At 35.5% G+C, this 20,289-nt stretch overlaps 1 protein-coding gene across 6 annotated transcripts in view; it reads right to left on the reverse strand.

The window, feature by feature from the left end:
* Positions 1 to 20,289, reverse strand: part of CEP170 (centrosomal protein 170) — a 105,931-nt gene that overhangs the window by 22,492 nt on the left and 63,150 nt on the right. For 5 of the 6 annotated variants that reach the window (XM_076334207.1, XM_076334205.1, XM_076334204.1 and 2 more), the window contains 3 exons: positions 17,721 to 17,870; positions 11,032 to 11,158; positions 3,713 to 5,542 (listed from right to left, as the gene is read on the reverse strand). In XM_076334207.1, the coding sequence (XP_076190322.1) occupies positions 3,713 to 5,542; positions 11,032 to 11,158; positions 17,721 to 17,870 (2,107 nt within the window). The remainder of the gene's footprint in view (positions 1 to 3,712; positions 5,543 to 11,031; positions 11,159 to 17,720; positions 17,871 to 20,289) is intronic. The other variant, XM_076334208.1, reaches the window with a different exon arrangement.

A 20,289-nucleotide genomic window follows, 5' to 3' on the forward strand; every position in this document is an offset into this window, starting at 1 on the left:
TCATTGATGTATTGCCTTCTCAAGGTCCATCCATTTCAAAGATCCTGAAATTTGGTGCTCAGAAGTGCAATACTACTAAAGCGCAGTTAATAAGGGTTGTTTTCTCTCCATGCTCAAACCCTTTTTTTTCTTTTTTCCAGAGATACTTCAACAGCTTTGATCAACCTATCTGCTAGCTATTTGCAATGACAGCTAGGTCAGCAAGCCAGCAGAGCTGCCGAACACAACTAGTTGTTCAAGGTCTCTCTGTTCTGACTCAATGCTTAATTTTACAGTTGCAGCTTAGCACTTTTGCACTAGGTCTGATCCTGTTGTTCTTTCTCCCAATACACAGCGCCTTCTGTAACATCATCTTCAATTTCTCTCCGCAATTGTGAAAAAAGGCCTTTGGTCTTCTCTGGTTTTATTGATCACACTCTTACTGTTTGATGATTCAGTGCCTTAAAACTTTCATTGCTTGTGCTATAAAATTACTAATTCTGCTTCACGTGTCCTCACAGTGTTGTCAGTTATCAAGCCTCCTACCACAGAAACACCCTGGTAATTACTTTAATGCTGGTAATTCTCATCCAAGATGTTCCCTTTATCTGCTTACCCTTTCATTTAAAAGTAAGCAATACTTAACTGTATCAAGGATTAAAAAAGATTCTTGAAATTATGGACTTGCTGACAGCTCTGACAATTTATTGCTATTATGTTGCAGTTCATCCACATGAAGTATAAGACAATAAAAAAATCCAGTGACTACATCTTTTTTTGCCTCCTTTTTACAGGCATGTATGTCTGAACATTCAAAAAGATTTGGAAAATGCAGAAATAATTTCCTCTTTGGTAGACTGGATTTAAGAAGCAAGATTCTGCTGCCAATGTTTAGTGATCTACAATTTGGTAATGTTAACTGAACTCTGATGAGAAGACCCATGGCACATTTTTAACACTTCGATAGCAACCAGTCTTCTGGTAAAAGAAAAAAAAAACCCAAACCCTATATTGGTAATGATCGTTCATTTTACAGTCTTTCTAGGTCCAGGGAGAGAAGAAAATACATCACCGTTATGCCTTGATTAAATACGTCCAAAGTAAAACACATTCAAACAGTTGAGGCACTTTTGTCAGGCACTTCATTAGTAATTTCCAAAAGTGCTAAAATTAAGTAAATTGTTGACTTTCCTAGAAACAAAATTAAATTCAGGAATTATATGCTTTGGATCGAAAAGCTTCTGCTATGTTCCATCTTTACATATTGCATACAAGTAACACATTCTATTCAAAGATGTTTCAAATACATTTATCTAAGGATAAAATAATAAATAATATTAATAACTTGATGTGTTGGGTATTATTAGCATCATTTTATAAGACACTAATGGGAAAATGGGGATGTACTGAGTAGTGGCCTATATATGAGAGAGAGAGAGAGAGAGAGAGAGAGAGAGAGAGAGAGAGAGAGAGAGAGAGAGAGAGAGGAGAGAGAGAAGAGAGAGAGAGTACACTCCTATATATACTAGAAGATTACACCATTTTAAAGCAATTCACATTTTCCTAAAGTATACTCTAAATAGCCCAGTAAAAAAATTATACAATAAGCTTACTGGTACAGACAAAATCCAGAACTCCAAATCCTAAACAGTAGTAATAATATTCTTTACTTACATCGTAACAAGGCTTGATTGATTCATTAAGCCATGATTTTGTTTTGAAAGTATCTGACTGCTTTATTAATTGCTTTTAGATTTTCACCTTTACATTGATACAGGCTTCTCCCTGATTTTGATACAAAAACTGAAAAAGCTTTATATGACAGAAACTATTTTTACTGCAGATTTTTCTAACAATGGCCTTTTTAAAATACCTAGCTTATTACTGCGGGGTAGCTCATGAGAAGATGGCATCTTTTCTCTCTTGAAAACGGAGTATTTTATACAAGCTACAGTAAACTTTGAGTGTGTAATGCAGGTAAATGAAACGAACATTAAACAAAGATGACTGTGATAGACTAGTAGACTGGGAAGAGAAAGATAGACCCACACCCCTGGATAGAAGCAGCAAACCACTTCAGTGCAGCAACCTAGGAAAAGTTTAGGAAGCATGCAATAGTTCACATAGACAAAACTCAAAATCCATATACAGTTTTGTGAAAAACACAAGAAGCAGCAAAGTGACAAGCAACATCTGGGGTTTACCTTTTAAAAAATCAGCAATACCACTATGTGAACTAGTGTTAATTATTAAAGTAAACGTATAGAAGCAATCTTAACTGACACTCTTCCCTGACCTAATGTTGCCACCTTTCAGGCTGCACACATCAATTTAAAACTTTGATTAAAATTGAAAACATGCTACTTTTCCAATGATCTCTTACAAGGAAAGACTGAGTTTTTCTCTGAAGTTTCACCTTTTTTTTCTATCTTTGTAGACACCTGTCATAATATTAAACAGATTCAACTTTATAGTTCAGTGAACACCTCATTTGTATCTCTACAGAAATTTCTATTCAGCTAATAAATGACACAGCTAAAAGATACCTGTCTGGGGAATAAACACTGCAGAGAATCCTAAGAAGGTACATTTACGATATACAAGCAACAAAAGGGCAGTAGGACTGTGGGAAATTTAAATATCACAGATGTTTATATCAACTCTGATTGGGAAGCAGTAAAGGAGAATATATGATCTCAGTAGCAACACACAACACTGGAAGGTATTCTATTTATTTTTTCTTAGATTGTGAATTGGATTCAAATAAGGTCAAGCTGGTAGTATGACAATTCAAAAAGCAAGAGGACACCAATTTTAGATATTCATCCCACATGAAAGTTGACTTATTTAGAATTACCACATCTTAATTTTGATTTAATATTGCCATTGGAAGAAAACTAGCAGCCTTTCATACTGCTTGCACTTAGAAGCGTTATGTTAACTTCTAACAGAATAGTAGGTTAAAATTAATCAATTGTACAGATTTTTCTGTCCATACATAATATTATAGTAAAGGAACTACCACACAGAAGAAGATCAACATGATTTGGAAATCATGATGAAATCATAAATCGTCATGATTTGGAACAGAGAACAGAAACTACTCCAAAGCAAGGCAAACATTTTAATCTAAATTACTTAACTTTACGTTATTTAGTTAGGTAGTGTTTGTGTTTAATTTTTCCATTTGTTACTTCATTGTTATTCTTATCAAACAAATCTCACTTTTGTAGTTCTGGAAGCTAATCTTAAATTATAAATATAATTATCCTACAGATGCTCGGGGTATACCTCAGGGAACACTTGCTGTTCAGCATATTTACAAGCCTACCTTACAAATAAATATTATACCTTCTATGTAGTAAAAAGTGCTGCTGACCTTCTGAACTTCTACTACTATGACTTGAGCAAAGAGATCTCTGCTCTGTTTTTGTACTAATGCAAATCAGCGCTGCCATGTCTGAATGCCTCAATGCAATTCTTTGTTACTGGTTTCAAGTTAAAAAAAAATATCCAAAGAGTTAAAGGATTACAATTTCTTGTCTTTATGATTTTAAATAAGAAACATCCACAAGTTCTGCCAAGGAAGCCTCTTACTCCAAAGAGAAAGACTGCATCAACTAAAACTCAAGAAATGTTTCATAGGAACTGTTCCTTAAAAAAAAAAAAAAAATATTCCACATATGAAAAGCATCTACTATTGTATAAAACTAGTTCAAATAATCTCACATACCTGAGGGAGAATTATGAGCTGAAGCCAAAGATTTGGATTTTGAATCTGAAAGTCGAGAAATGCTATTGGCTCGAGTTCTAGCAGAAACTTTACTACTATCTCCTGCTGATGTTAACCTTGCACCACTTCTGATAATAGCTTCTGGGGTACGAGATGAGGCAGTGCTTCTAGTTATTGTTGCTTCAGAATCACTACGTGCTGATAAAGAGCCAAGTCGAGTTCTGCGAGGTTGAGCAAGTAAGTCTATTCTGGAAATACTTCTCCTCCCTGATGGAGGTTTTGACGTAGAACTTGTAGTGGACACTTCGGAAGCCACTGAAGCCTTATCGGCATCAGCAAGCTCGCTATCTGAGGCTTCACCAAGCCGTGCTCTGCGCAAGAGAGAAGTCCTTGTAGGACGAGGTCTTGGAAGAGTGGTAGATTTACTAGATTGCCCAAGCGCAACAGGAGAGGTTTTTGATTTAGCTGACTTTCCTTCCATTTTGGAATGTAAAAGTTCATCTGCTGAAGCAAAAGGAACTCTTCCATGTGGTTTACCAGAGTAGGTTTCCTGGTCAGATGATAAGATATCAGAAATGGCAGAATGAGGTACGCTAGATGTTTGGTCATCATCTGTCAAATCTACTGATGGCTGTCTCATTCTTCCACTGGATTGCACAGTTTTGCGAGCATCAGCTCTAGACCCACCATCTGAAGATCGACTTTTAGTTTTCTTTTCCATCTTTTCTCTGGCACTTGTTGCAGAAGATTTTAAAACATCCTTTGAAGGGGAACCAGAAGAACATCTATCTTTATATAAGGTTGTAAAGCTCTTCCGCTTCTGCGTGGATTTTCTTTCAGTGTCACCAGTAACGAGACTGATTGTGCTGGCTGTATCTACATCTGATTCTGGTGATATGGAATTATCTCTGTTATAGCTAGGAGTCTCGGGACCTTCATCAGTTTTATTTTCTTCACGCAATTTAGCTTCAAGGAAAGCCATTACAGCTTCTGTGTCTTTTAAAATGAGTGTTGTATCCAGACTAGAATCGGTTTCCATTGAATCACTTCTGTCACGTATCCTGTTTGCAGATGCTAACGGGGCAGCGGATCCACTTTGCTTATTAATGTGAGGAATAAGTTCTATAGGTATATTTGTGCTAGGCTTATCTATAGTAAAGCTACCTTGCCTCACTAATGGTTTTGAAGATTCCTTTTTTTCTCCTCCAGATGCTTTAGGACTTTGTCCTTTAATTGTTTCCTCATTTTTTCTTCTTTTTCCCTCACTCTGCACCAACTTCATTTCTGCTTTATCTGTAACATGTCCAGGAGCTTTGTCTTGATTATCCAAAGTTTTGGGTGACATAGCAACCTCCTCCCTACCTTTCTCAACCTGGTTTGCAGCAGATTTTGTAGAGGATAATTTTGTGGGTGTCCAGTGTCCTTGCTCCTTTCTTTCTTGTTGTTGAATTTTTGCTAAAGCTTGTTTCACCACAGAAGTTTCTCTGCCAGTTTCCGCTCTCTCTTTACTGGAAGAACTGGAGAAAGAAAAAACTTTGTCTCCAGTAGCTTTGGGCGAAAGACCATTCATTGTTCTGCTTGACTTAGCTATACTTCTGCTGTCAGCATCTGAGGCACGAGCTGGAGTTTCTTTCTCCTGAAGTTCAGTGTCTTGCTTTTCACCTATTTCTGATCTCTGATGAGATGTAGTTTTTGCTTTTGAGCTTTCATTCACTTTCTCCTCTTTGGGAAGCTGTGGAAGTGTCCTCCTCTTTCGCTCACCTTGGCTGGTCATAGAAGCAGCTGAACCCGTGCTTCTAATGGAAATACCAGACTCACTGATGTCTGTGTCTAAAAATGAAAAAGAAAAAAATACCTGAGAAGCCATTCAATAGCAAGGTAAATAGAAGCATTAAATTCTTAGGACTGTGTAAGACTAATAAAACAACATAAAACAGAACTAAAAGAAGTCATTAGTCCATCCCTCTGTTCTATGGCAGGATCAATTATGCTTAGACGAATATATGTTAGAAACATTTAACAAGTTCTTAAAAATCTCAGTTGATGGAGCTTTGACTATCCCTATAAGCTATTTGGGTAGATAGCTCTTAAAATAATTTTCTTATTCTTTAACATGAGCTGGACTTTCTCCAGTTTAGCCCATTACTGCTTGTCCTATTCTCATTAGGCATCATTTCCTCTTCACAGGAAAGAGGGGAAACACTCCTCTTATTACAGAGTGGAAACTCTGTTTGTGAATTACATTAACTACCTCCAAACTACAGTAAGTTGTACATAACTAGCTATATTATTTCATTTCACTGTTGCAATACATTTTGTAATAAAACCTGAACAAAATCATGTGCTAACATAATTTAGAACAGGTATCTCCTGATTAAAGAGATGACATATATAAAAAAAAATATTTCTGTATTACTAGAAGTAGAATGCCAAGAGTGTCATACAAAAGAACAGTTCATTCTACACAATCCAAAGTGTTGATACAGAGCATGTGTCTATGAAAGCAATGTCTAAAAGGTTGCAATGGAATTACTGCAATAAACCATTTCTGGTTTATCACAGAGATGTGACCAGGACAGAAGAAGCCATCTTCCAAAAGCGTACTAAAACTAGCATATTGCAGGAAAAGGGAAGGAATCATTTCAGAAGCAGGGTAAAAGTGCAAAGACAGAACAACATCCTTTCCTCCTGCTCTGCTACAAACAGGCAGAATTTCTTCCCAAACATGGATAATTTTGGTTGTGATTGCACAATCGCCTGTTTGTGTGGCATCTTGGGCTAATTACTACCTTGCTGACACTCTGTGACTGTATACTGGGAAAGGGAACACTTCATGAACATTTGTGTCATTCGTGCAGAGGGACTATGGTATTTTTTCCTGCTTCATTGTATTTTCAGCATATATATTCCACAATATGGGCTAGGATCGCTGTCATATAAAAAGGAAAGTTTTCATAGATACAAGAACTTGAGTTACATGAGATATGCTCTCCCTGAAATCAAACTCTTTTAGCCAGCTGTGTACACTGGGACAGTGTATATGAAGGTAAAGTTTTTATGCTCAAACAGTAGCTTAAAATAGGTACACAACAAATCACTGTTATACCAGCACACCATTACAACAGGGAGTGGGAAGCAAGTCTTAACATTCCTAAACACGTTCAGCACCAGATTTTAAAACTACTGATTAAAGTAAGATCGCCCTCCTTCCTCCCTACTTGCCTGTTCCACAGCTCAAGGTCTTGTCTCACCAAGGGGCTACAGCCTCTCCCTGTGAGACCTCACCTCAAGGAAGAGGCTGCAGTGCTGGGAGACACTCTTTCAGCAGTATTGAAAAGCCCTACTCATGAAGAAAGAACTTACTATGGTTGAGAGAGCAAAAAGAATGCTTTTAACGCAAACAAGACACTGTAGTATGGAAATATATAGAAAATGTATAAAAAGCATCAAAAGAATGCAGTACTACTGCTAAAGCACTTTCATTGAATTCTTAGTGGATATAGAATGCTCTTTAGGCAGAAAAATATGACCATCCCATGAACTGTCACAAGGAATAATTGATGCTGAATACCCCCATTTTGGAAACCAAACTTTTATCTTTTCACAGTGATGACTGTGCCCTCCTTGCCCATTTAACAAACATAGCAGTTGTGCTGTCAGAAACAAGCCTTTATTACTCAGAGATGATATTAATTGCTCTATGAATTGCTCTGACTTTGAACGTTTGGATAGAAAATAATTCTTTTTGCAAGTTCATTTGCCAGTTGTTGCAATATAATGTGACATAACTTATTGACACACACCTGTCAATTCACTTTTCACCAGGAGAGGTCTATGAACAACTGCTCTGCATACCCTGTTGGGATCTTTCTATCAAGGCTTGCCCACCAACACTGGCTGTTCCAGGAATACAAACTGGAGTATAGGGCTTCCCTCTCTGCAAGAATTCTCTAAGCACTTAATTGAATATCAACAATCATACTGTATGTATACAACTGTACATATTGTACAATTGTACATATCTGCTACTTTCTATCTGAGCTCTTCAATCTTTCTTTTCTCTTTGCACAGTGTCACACCTTTAATGAAGAATGCAAAATGACTCGCACCTTTTTTTGTATAATCCGTGTTAGGACACTCATTTGAGAAACAGGAGGTATCTCTGAAATCTAAGCAAGGTTTTCTAATTCCTGGACTATTTTTCTTGGAAATTATAAAAAATTTGGAGGTTCGATGAAAATCAGTATGATTGCTATCTGTGAAGATTGATTTCTCTCAGACACACCTACCAGATCAAATCTTTTATATATATATTTAGGCATGTAACTTGCTTCTTGGTGAATTTCAAACAGTCTTCAGTGGAAGAAAGGTGTGGAGTTGTTCAGCGCTGTCTTTGGCTACATACATCTTATGTGAAGTTTAGTAAGATTTCTAAAGAAAATACAGGCATCTAAGCCAACAAGACAGATTTTGTGAATTGGTCTTTGGACATACATATCAAATTGTATTTTCATTACATCTTTGGTACTTGAATGCTTTCTGGATTGCTCCTTAAGTATTTGCAGTATGGGTAAGCACTACGCAGTACTTGCTTCACTTAAATCATAAAGTTCTTATAACGGTAAGAGAAGCATTCATCTCTCCGAAGAAGATCCTAGTTAGTGTCTCATCTGAAAGTGACAATTTAAAACAATACAAAAAACAAAAGACCACCAAACCCTCTGATTAACCACCCAAAGGATCAGTCTCAAGAGCTATGATTTTAAGTGCCCTGTATACAAATTTGCTCTTGATTTCCATTATTCTATGTACAAGGTATATCAGATAATTTAATTTTTCCCCTTTTCATCTGCTTTGACTTTTAGTATCCTATGCAAAGTTCAACTGCTGTGAGGGGCGGAAAAGCTACTATGGAAGCAGCAGTTACTGGTAAGAACTATTCCATGCATTGATACAGAAATTTGCATTACGCAACATCAAAAGCAAAATTTCTTTGTAAAGTTCCGCAAAAAGTAAAATGAGACTATGAAGTTGGAATGTATTTTATTGCTTGCTTTAATAAACGGTCTCACCTTCTATGATTTTAAAACCATGTGAGCATACTTCAAAAAGTAAATTCTCAGAAAAATAACTGTATTTGATGAACCAGTTAATTAAATATGCTTACATATACTTTCATCTGCTGAATACAAACCTGAATAGAAATTCAATTACTAATCAATACATAACAGCAGCTTCCTTTTGGAAGAAATCCCCAATAATATTTCAGTTTCACTTTTTTTTTTTAAAGTAGTCAAGTTATTTATTCAACTTTGGAATTAAAAGTCATGTTCTTTCTCTTCCTTTCATTGTGCCAGAATAATACACAGAATTAAAAGCTAACTCTTTTGTGAAGAAGCTAACTGATTTTTTTCTAGCAAAGAATAAATTGTACAGGTAGGATATCTGTAAAGAACATAGAAAGTATCTGAATTAATTTATTAGTGTTATCTAAAATCTGAGGGCAGTAAAATAAATCTATCACAAATCCACTTAGGAAATGCATATATTAGTTACAACTAAGTTAAGGTGTTGTAGGAGAAATAGAGAAAAGTTGAAAGAAAAAAATGTAATTATTGCCTATGGGATTCAAGATTGAGCAGTTCAGACAACGGTTCAGTTCATCTAACCTGGGCCAGGAACAAAGGGAGTTATCTAAACTTACCAAGAAACCTAAAATTTGGGCAGAACAATATGGACAATACAATTATTGGGGTTTTGCCACCTTTTTTTTTTTTATGTATGTCATGTGGAATAGATAAACACTTTAGAGAAATCTCTGCCACTACACTTTTACACTGGTCTAAGGACCCAAGATGGTGGCGGGGGGGAAAAACAGCGAAAAAATCAAAGAACTTAGTAATAGGCAATTTTTTTTCTGCAGAAGGCCTGACTGCTGGGCAGGGTGCTGGGGCCAGGTTTGCAGTCTAAGCAGGGAGAAAATCACAGGGTTCCACTCTGAAAGCAGTAAAGACTTGGTTTTATCAGTTGAAAATGCAGTCTTCTGAGAGACTAACTTATAGGTCAAAGATGTAGATTGCTCTGAAATTGTAACAGACATGGGTTCTTGAAAATCTGAAGAAAGCCAGCAGCTATAACAAAAAAGTAGAGAACACACATTACACTTGTGAATGTAACTTTTGGGAAAAAAAAAAAAGAAAAAAAAACCCTAAAAAGATGCTCAAAACTATAGAAAAAAATAAGTTATTCTACTCACCAATGTCTAACAAGAGGTTATTGGACATGTTCTGTAGATGGTAGTATATTTTCAGAAGTGGTGTACACAGAAAAGCATTTCTACTTCTAAAACACATTTTTTCCCCCTAATCTTTTAAACTTTGCTTTGATGCTGAAAATTTCAAAGTCAGCTGGAGTAAGAGGAAATGCTGGAATTGCAGGACACAATCGTATCTCAAGTAGTGGACAGATAATTAGTTACTTCTTGATCACTAAACAGCATATCACTTTCAGAATATGAAGCATTCACTAACATGACATCCCTTTGTAGTTACCAGTCAATTTTGTAATGAAGAGCTACATTAACTCCACCTCAATACACAAGTATCAGCATAAAAATTACACTAGAATTCTGTGTTAAATCATTATCTCTAAGGTGAAATTGAGAGGAAAAAAACAGCAGAGGAGAAGTAAAGTAAGGTAAGCAACTCCTTTATAGTCAAGAGCGTAGATCTTAAAGAACAAACCATTTAAAATAAGAAATGTGAATAGTTTAACTAAGGAGAGACATAGCCTGAACATCTGGCACTCACAAGAAAGAGAGATAAAGTTGTTCATTGCTGAGGAGAAGGTTTCTATGGTTTTCAAGAAACATAGAAGGTTTTCTATGTTTCCAAGATAAGGAAGTATGCTATGCTTCAGCTGAACCATGACTGAATAATGAAGTCTCAGGTTGGACTGTTTAACAATCAATCCATTAAAGTCCAATTTGGGGCCAGTACTGAGAAAGATGTAAGGAAAGAAACATACTGTGCAGACCAACCCAAACCGCATTCAAGTGGAAATTTTTTTAATATTAAACAGTTTTTATATTTTTTGTTTCAGTAACACTCAGTTTAATATTGGCACTCTTCTGCCATGCCAAACAACACTACTGTTGAGCTCGTTTTTATGCTGTTTCTTCTCAACGACATGAAAAAATTTCAGGTGAAGATGAGGTACTAAGAGTAAGAAAGCTGCTTATGTAGGTACATAATCACTCTTTTCTCCCTTTCATAGGTTTCTTTAGCAGAAATTATGACAACAAGAACAGCTTTTAATACCGTTTTCTAATGGAGCAGGCACAGATGACTCCAATCTGATGTCATCTTGGTCATGACGTGTGTGATTAGCAGCCAAACTGGCCCACTGTGATACCCAACGTTTACTTCCAGGGGTGGTAGAACCTTCCTAAGGAAGAAAAAAAGCAGAAGAAAAATTACAACTGTTTGATAAAAAGCATGTCCTTTTTCCAGGTTTTTCCTGAATAGATATGTCAGACACTATTTTCCTGGAGGAAGTTGAAAAAGGAGTTTACCTCAATAAATTTTAGAGTTACCAGCTCTAGAATGGCAAACAAACAAAAAACCAAAATCTATATAGTTGCAGGATCAGTACAGAATAGACAGCATTTCCTAGTGCAGTGAACTTTTAAACATCAGAACCTATATAAAATATATTAGAACATGCGTTAGTTTTAAAACCAGGTTATTTCAGTCCTCAGCTCAGAACAGCAGGAAAAAACACATGGGGTATGTGTGTGGGTGTGTTCAAAAATTAAAAACATGCTTCAGGAAGACAAGAAAGTGACATATTACCCGTTTAGAAGACCTTCTTGTCCAGATGAAACATTGTATTTACTTCATTACAGAAAAACTACCTTAAGGACTGAAAGAGTAAGATAACTTATGATGGAAAGTAAAGGAAGATCAGATTATTTGTTTGGTCTAAACAAAGAAAGACGCAAAGATTAGTTTTAAGCCATCCTAGTGCATAACAGTGAAGTCAATGTAATCAGTATCTGATCATTTTTTGCAGCTGACCTAGAAAGGAAATTAATTTACTTTCTTGACAGTAAGCCTTTTGAAACCTTGAAAATTTTTACGATGTAAAAAAAGTAAGTATAAAATTAAACCATCTTCTTATGTTGTGTTGTTATTTTTTTTCAAAAACTCATTTTTAAATATAATGCAATATTACTGTTGTATCCAATATATTATAGTCTCTCTTGCTCACATCTTCAAAAAAAGACAGCAGGCAACTGTCTATGCAAATATATGAGCACATATGCGCACACACATGGGCCGTACACTATCAAAGGCTTTATAGAAGTTTACATAGTCTAATTTATTGGACTCAAAAGACAAAGCACTGCAAATGACAGAAGTCATTGACTACAGTTCCAAAGGAGTTACATAATCATAGGCAAGTCAAACGAGAAATCACAATTCAAGATCAACAAAAGAGAAGGGAAGCACATGGAGATACCAGTAACTTGCTTAATAAGGCAATTTGTAGGAGCTATTTCAAAGGTTAGCTGAAGCTCTGCTGCCTGCTCAAATCTTGGCACTTCTATTCAAAATGCTGATTTTTGCCTAATGCCTTGGCCACTCTGGGATTCTAGTCTTTGACCAGGAACCAACTCTGTAAATTTTATAAAATTTATTTAGCAGAAATGGAATGATGAACAATGTCATCTAGTGTATGATGACTTCTTTCAAATTAAAAGTTACTTAGACATTTGACAAGACTTGAATTTACAATCTTGAATTTCTCCTGACTAAATGAATGACCCTAATTAATGCAAACAAGTGCAACATCACGAATCTCTTTCAGAGTATTATGAATGTAGTAAGTCAGAGATGCACCAAATCATTTGTTTGAACTATTATACAAATTTCCACATTGTGAATTCATTTCTTAGAATCAAAATGTTATAAAATTCAAGTCTAACAACAGCAAAGGAAGGCAGTTCAATGTTTCTGTTATTTATGGGCATTTCTGAACATAATGCAAGGAAAAGGGTGCCAGAAAGACTATTACAAAAAACCCATGCAAAAATGTGCAGCATTTATGCATTGACAAGTACTGCTGAAGCCTCATTTTTCTTTCATATCTCTAAACTTTCTTTTCTCTATTTCCTGTCCATACTAGTGAACTTCCATCTTTAATAAAACAATTAGTTACAGCAAAAACCAAGTATACTAGACATCCCAATTATCTTTGCTACAGAAAACTCCAACTAGTTCCTTGTGTACCACCTAACCAATTCCAGAGATAGATATGATATGTATCAGAAATCTGAATTCCACTTCACAACAGAGAAATATATTAAGACTTTACAGATTAACTGTAGTAAAACAACACGATAAATTACCTTCCTCTGAAAGTAATTACACTGCCAAAAAAAAGCGTTTTCTACATAGCAGTGGATGTAAATGTGTTTTGCCAACTCTCTGTATATACTAGCACAAACAACAAAGCTATGAAAAGCAGTTTCTTTTGATAGTAGTTTAAGCACATCCAAAAGGTGAAAGGTTTATAAAACACACATTAAAAAAGTCACATTCAGTTATCCTAATGTTCTCCCTATAATCCATATCAATTTGCATCTTACAGGCTCTCAAGTAAGCAATCCTCCAAATCTTCTCTTGAATACCAAAAGGAATTTCCTGGTCTTTCAGAAAAGCTGGGTTTACATAAGAGATACCAGCCTTTTAACTTTGTGTTAAATCTGCTTTCCCTTATGCTTATCGCATATACAAACTAAATTGGAGTAACAGATCTTCAGAAAATGTACCAACGGATTTCTGTGGACTTATTACTCAGACTGAAGATTTAGGGCTTCAGGCTCTACATCTGAAAAAAACCCACAGCATGCACACATGACACCTGGAAGCATCTCCAATGCTTGGCATTTCAGAGCAGAATAATGGTTTTTTTAAAGTAAATTTCAACAAGCTAAATAAAAAAAAAAAAAAAAAGAAAAAAAGAAGTCTTTTCAGATACATACTCCAGTCATCTCATGTTGTAAGAATCATATTATGTCATCCTTTCATAAATTGAAGTGCTGTCTTGAAAGCAGTTCTTTTAGTCCCTCCCCTCTCTACCTGCTTCAGAACCATATTCCTCCAGGGGTGATGATTTTCTTTCACATTTCCATACTCACTTTATTTACAGCCAATGTCTTCACATTTGTTCCTGGAACAACACTGACATCTATCTCAAACAGTTCTTTTTCCTTCTGTTGCATTTACTCCACTTACAGAGCAAAACCCAGCGATTATACCAATCTCAGCTGCTACTTTGCTAGACTAAATGAATTGTATCAGTCTGTTCTTGTAAGGTAAATCTCCATTCCCTTAATAATCTGAGTAGACTTCTTTGTACCTTCTCTGGTCTTGTACTCACCCTTCTTAACCAAGAAAGGTAACAATTCTAGTGCCAGTGTTTCAGAGGAAGTTTCACCAACACTTTCTACCATGGCGACACCACTTCCCTGTTCTACTGACAATACATTTTCCAGGGTATCCAAGGGTCATATATGCCTTTTCACAGCCATGTGACATTGGTGACACAATCATCCTACATTTCAGTATAGCACCTAAGTTCAAACAAAAAGCAAGTATCAAACTTCAGACTGAATGGTTTGCTCTACAGAAGGACAGGAAATTAGTGTAATTAGAGAGGACAAACAAAAGGAAACCTAGTCTCTAAATACACACAGCAGTTCTCCACTTCTAAGAAGCAATATAGCAAATATTTAAGTGAATAAAGTTATTCAGTATTCAGAATGTCAGCAGTATTATTTATTTTATCTTCGATGGGAAAGACATGAAATGGGCATTCAAAACAGGAAAAGGAACATTGTAGTCAATGGCACTGATGACCCTGCAGATGCAAAACCAGGTTTCTAACTGTGCTGCAGTCTTAACAAAAAATTTAAAAAAAACCCACAAACCAAACAAAAACCAGGTATGTCCTTAAGAAGCACATCAAAGACAATACTGATAAACCACGTACATTATTTAAGAACTGTGGTTAGTATAACCGGCCACTGAAAATTAAATGGAAGCTGGATGGATAAATCATAGCCCAAATGTCTGCAGTATTTTTATCAATCAAGCTCACACAGTACAAATAAACAACAACAACAACAATAATATTCTCTCTGTTCTCTATCTTATTTAATTTTTGTTCTTAAATCACACTTACCTTGGTTGGCAAGTGGCAGCTTATAACATAGAAAATAAAAACATTTAAATATTTTAAATGGATGGATTTAGTATTTTTACTGCCTATCTGTAATCATTGAAAAGGCAAGAACCAGTGCATGCAGGCTCAATCCAACTGTGTCAGACATTCACTCTGCATTTTATTTAGTCTCATGACATACATTACTCCAAAGTACCAAAGTGTGTCATATGAAAGGAAAAGCTGAGAATTTCTTTGTAAGAAAAGCAATTTTTCAGGTCCTTTCCAAGCACGTTATTCACAATAGTTCACAAGCCCTGTAAAGTTAAGATATTTAAGTTCAGAACAACCTTTCAACCCCAAAATAGTTTTTATAAAATCTTCATAATTTCCCAAGCCATCTTTGGGAGTCCCAAGTCCCCATCCCTGGAGGTATTTAAAAGACGTGTAGATGCAGCACTTAGGGACATGGTTTAGTGGGCATGGTGGTGTTGGGTCGATGGTTGGACTCGATCTTAGAGGTCTTTTCCAACCTCAGTGATTCTATGATTCTATGATCCTTTCCATCTTCCTTAATTGAAATCTCTTAAATTTTTATGCTCTGCTTTTTCTATGTCAATCATGTTCTGAGTTAGATTCTGCTAAATCATCTACAGGTACAACTGTGATGGGCAACTGGAACAAGGTCCACTCACAATCTGAGTGGATGCAAAGCTGGAACACTGAGCTACCCTGTGGTTAGCTGACTGTTTAGCCAAGATCTTCAATGAGGTTTATTAACTCATGATCTGCAGCTCGGTAATGCAGTAAGTCTTCCAAAAAACACAAGCAGAAAAGTTTGTATATGATGAGAACATGATACCCACGTACTTTACAAATCAAACACATTTGCCTCTCCCTTTCCTAATGATAAAACAAACTGAGTGTAAGTTTTGGTAATAAGACTTTAAATATTACAGTCTTCTCTCAATAGTTACCCTCATGATTGTTTTCCATTATGATACTACAAAACACACCTCTATTTTTCTGGATTAGCTTCTCTTTTACTTCTACATACGTATCAATCAACTTCTACTTTTAACTTTCTCTGGTAAGCTTTTTTCCATCTTCATCTGTCCTCATCTCTTCTTACACTAATTCTTGCTATATCCACATTGCTTATGTCAGTTTTGCTCCTTTACCTACCGAACAACTTTCATTTTTTCCCCTATCATGCCTCGTAATAATCTTGTAAATTAAGACTATGCCAAATAACCCATTCCCTTCCCAATATACAAAGACCTTTTTATTCAGCAAAGCATCCACAGTAATAAAAAGGCATCATTCTTGTAATTTCAACCTAAATCAAAGTGAGTTTTACTATGCCATTGCCAGAAGGATTCTTAAACCTGCCCTATGACTACAGAAGTCTGTCTTCTAAAATCAAACCCTGTTGTTTGCAAAATATGACACTTGGAAAGCTCAATTATGTTCATAAAATAAATCACATATTCTTCTGCTGCTTATGAAATTATAGAAATGGAAAAATACCAATACTTTTAATAATCTTGAAAACTGATACGGCACAAAAGAGCTGAATGCTGCAAAAGGCATGAAAAAGAAGACAGAGAAAGATTGTGGTTATAGATTCATGCAAAGCAGCAAGGTGAAAGGCAAAGTTTGTCAAATTGTTCCACATGATATGCCCATGCTGTACGGCAATAATGTGCTCGAAGCAGTAACCTCAGAGAAACTATTCAAACATACTAATCTCGATACAGTAACATACTTAGTGTATCAAGACTGCACAGTAGCTAAAATACAACGATGATAAAGCACACCACCTCTAGGAGAAACAGATACTAAAATCAATGTATTTGCATGGCAGGCACACAAAGTCATACTGTAAGCTCTTGATATATTCCAGAAAATTTGCTTATTTATAAAGTTTGCTAATTTACAGGATCATACTTCAGAAGCAGTTTTCCATGGCAAGTAGAAGTAAGCATGGTGTGCTTCATTACTGTTACCAGGTTAATTCTCCTCCAGTGTGAGCCCGTTCTGTTCCCAACGCATTTCAAGTTATAGCTTATCCATCACAACGATACCAGAATGCCTCCCAAGATTTCACTATGAAATACAATTAACTTCTAGCTTGTGCGCATATTCTGAGTCATATATAAAGAACAGACCTTTTCCTTTGCCTAGTCTTTCACCAGCTGATTAAATTATACCATTTCTGAGGCAACTAACATAAGTGACTTCTCACGAGTGGCATCTCACTGGAGAACTCAAACCATGAATGTAAAGACCTGAAGTCCTCTGGCTCTGGAAAAAAATCTGAAATGTATTATCAATCATTTTTTTCCTAGCTGACTTTGGATCACACATTAAATGCATACACCTTATTCCTGAATTTTAATATAGTTACTTGCTTTGGGCTATAAAACATAACCAGCTTTTCCTCAGTTCTGCTGCATAACTTACAAGAAGCGTATACTGTGCAAACGTGTGTTGCAAATATAATGATGCAAGGAAGCTCCTGCTACATTTCCAATGCACTGGTGTTAGTGCACATAGAAAGGTAGCAAAGTTTAAAACACCTTCACAATGTAACATGCCTGTCTCTGACAGAGAAGTTTTGATAATGCAATAAAGGCCTAAGAAAAATAGAATACTTATAGATCTGAGCTAATATTTTCTAGGCAAGGTTTTGTTTGCTTTTTAACACTTACTGGTCAGTTATTAGTGGTCTCTCTTATTGGAAGAAAAAAGAAGACCATCAAAAATTAAATTCTACCTCTGTGTCAAGAAATCCAGTTGTACTCAGTGGTCTTTTTTCTTCCAGCACTACTGTAGCAGAATTTATAGCCCAATCTTTTACTAAATCTTTCTGGTTCTCGTTGATAACAGGCCTATTATAATCCTGGCTGTCATCCACTCCAAATACCTGAAAATGAAACAAACCATTACATACATTAACCCAATACCATCCTGATACAACGTTCAATGTTAATGGATGGATGGTGACATGCTGGATAGTGAGTTTAAATAATTTTTGTTGTATTATGCTTATCTGTCATCTTGGTGAAATCTACAAATTAAATAGAAGAAATATCTACAGCAATTAAAAAAAGAGCAGAAGTCTATGTCAACACTGTGAAAACTCAAGGAACTGCTAGTTGGAATGGTCAGATATGAAAAAAATGACACTTTGATGAAAGAAACAAAAGGTAAAGCCAAAATCATTATGAAAACCATTTTACAGTCCATTTCCTAATTAAGGAAAAAAAACAATTACTGGAACCATCAAATTTTCAGATTTTTGCCATTATCTAGTGAAAACAAGAAATGCAAATGCTTACATCTGCTACTAAGACGCTTATGAATTATTTCTCTAATACAAACAAAATTTCAGTTTTTCATTTGTCAGGGACTTAGCAGATGTTAGAAGTCCACCAGGTCTCACAAACCATGTAGCCTCATCTCATTCAAGATGTGACTTGCCATAGTTGTTCTACTACACTGTTTCTACTGATACTTGTATTAATCCCTTCCACTTGTGATGGAATAATTTTCCCATGATATTTAAAACCACCACTCATAGAGAAAAATACTAGAAAAATGTTATTATCAAGGCAATTCAGTAATAAGGACTTAAGCAGGAGAGCCAGCAATTCCTGTCAAATTAAGGAATATGAATTGCTCTCAGAATGGATGTATACTTAAAAGCGATTTTAGAGAATATTTTGTATCTTGGAAACATATAATTTATAAAAAGTATAAATTTCTGCCTAAGAAATGATAAATTCACTACTATAAGTATTTGGACATTAAAAAAATTACAGAATGAAAACGGAAAACCCACACACATTAAAATTGGCTGCTAAAAACAAACTAACATCAAAAATTGTTTTGTCTTAGAGAAAGGCAAAGAAAAGGAAAGAAGGAAATGACCTTCACAGATGTTATCATCCTGTAAAAAAAAAAATTACTAGTGCAAAAGAGAAAAAGATACACAGATTTTTTTTTTTCCCCAAAAAAACCCTGTTTTGTAATTCAGTTTTGCACAGTAAAGCTAGAGGACTGGTTTATTAAAATTCTGAACACGGTCAGTGTCTTTAAAATGGATTCACCACTAGATGGCCACAAACCACAATGTTTTTTTAGTGTCTGAGAAGTAGATGAAGGAAAAAAAAAAATAAAGCACCCTGTCATTCAACTCCTGCTTGTGCTCTTCTAAATGTCCAGAAAGATGTTGCTATAGCATTCATACATTTATAACTGAGGAAGCTTTTTCAAATGCGTTGGATTTGTATTTTGCTTTCGTGCAAAAAGCCTGCTTTCTGCAATTCTAAAATTCAGGCAATGCTCCCCAATTTTCATTTAATACATAAATCATGTCTAGGTACACCTATGCACCAGTTGCTTAAGAGTATTTCATAAATATTTCTTTTCTTTAAAAAAGTGTGATATAAGTTTTCTCTTTAATGATATACTTTTGATTTGTGCAGTTGTAGCAATTTTTGAAGATACAAACCAGTTATCATCCACTGCCTCCTCTCTCTATCGCTATTCTGCAGCCACTTTTTTCCTTGTTTAATATAGTTCCATTGATTACTGAGTTTTACACGCTCTTTTAAATGAAAGGAAATTCTGATTTTATCGCATAAGCACCTAAAGGAAAGTATGAATCCAACACTTCCATATCGAATCAGGACTACAGGAGTAAATTGCTGCCTGTAAATTGCTTCATATTATCTGGTGGCACATTCATTTACCATGTCAAATTTCTTTATTTGTATCACAAACAACAGCACCTAAGGCTTCTTTCTTTCAGTCTTACCTTTTCTAGTACTGAAGTCCTATTTAAGCAAATTTTGTTATTCTTCTCCTATTACTGAAATTACTACAAAACCAAATTTGAATATTGCCTATTTTTTCTGTGAAAGGTAATATGGGTAACAGTAAGACCCAAGTAATAGATTTACATCCTAATACTACTCCTAATGCTCCCTCTGTATATATAGTGAGGATATCATAGGCCAGAAAAGATAAGCAAAATATTTGGGGACACTACTATTAGAAAGAAAGGAAAAGCATCTTCTTCAATAAACGTGTATTTTTGCACTACACATTCATTCTACATCTAGGAGCACTGGCATGTGCACGCACCTGCCCTGTTGAAGTTCCATTGCTACACAACTGTAAAGCTCCTCCTCTCAGCAAGACAGAAGAGATTCACACAAGTGTGATTTAGCCCAAAGACTAAATTTCAGAACTGTGATATGTAAAAACCCTTTGAAAACAACGCCATTAATACATAATTAAAACTTTAAATATGAAAACTATGCAAAAGATAAAACAAC

The sequence above is a fragment of the Aptenodytes patagonicus genome, chromosome 3, assembly GCF_965638725.1.
Source record: "Aptenodytes patagonicus chromosome 3, bAptPat1.pri.cur, whole genome shotgun sequence".
Lineage (NCBI taxonomy): Eukaryota > Metazoa > Chordata > Aves > Sphenisciformes > Spheniscidae > Aptenodytes > Aptenodytes patagonicus.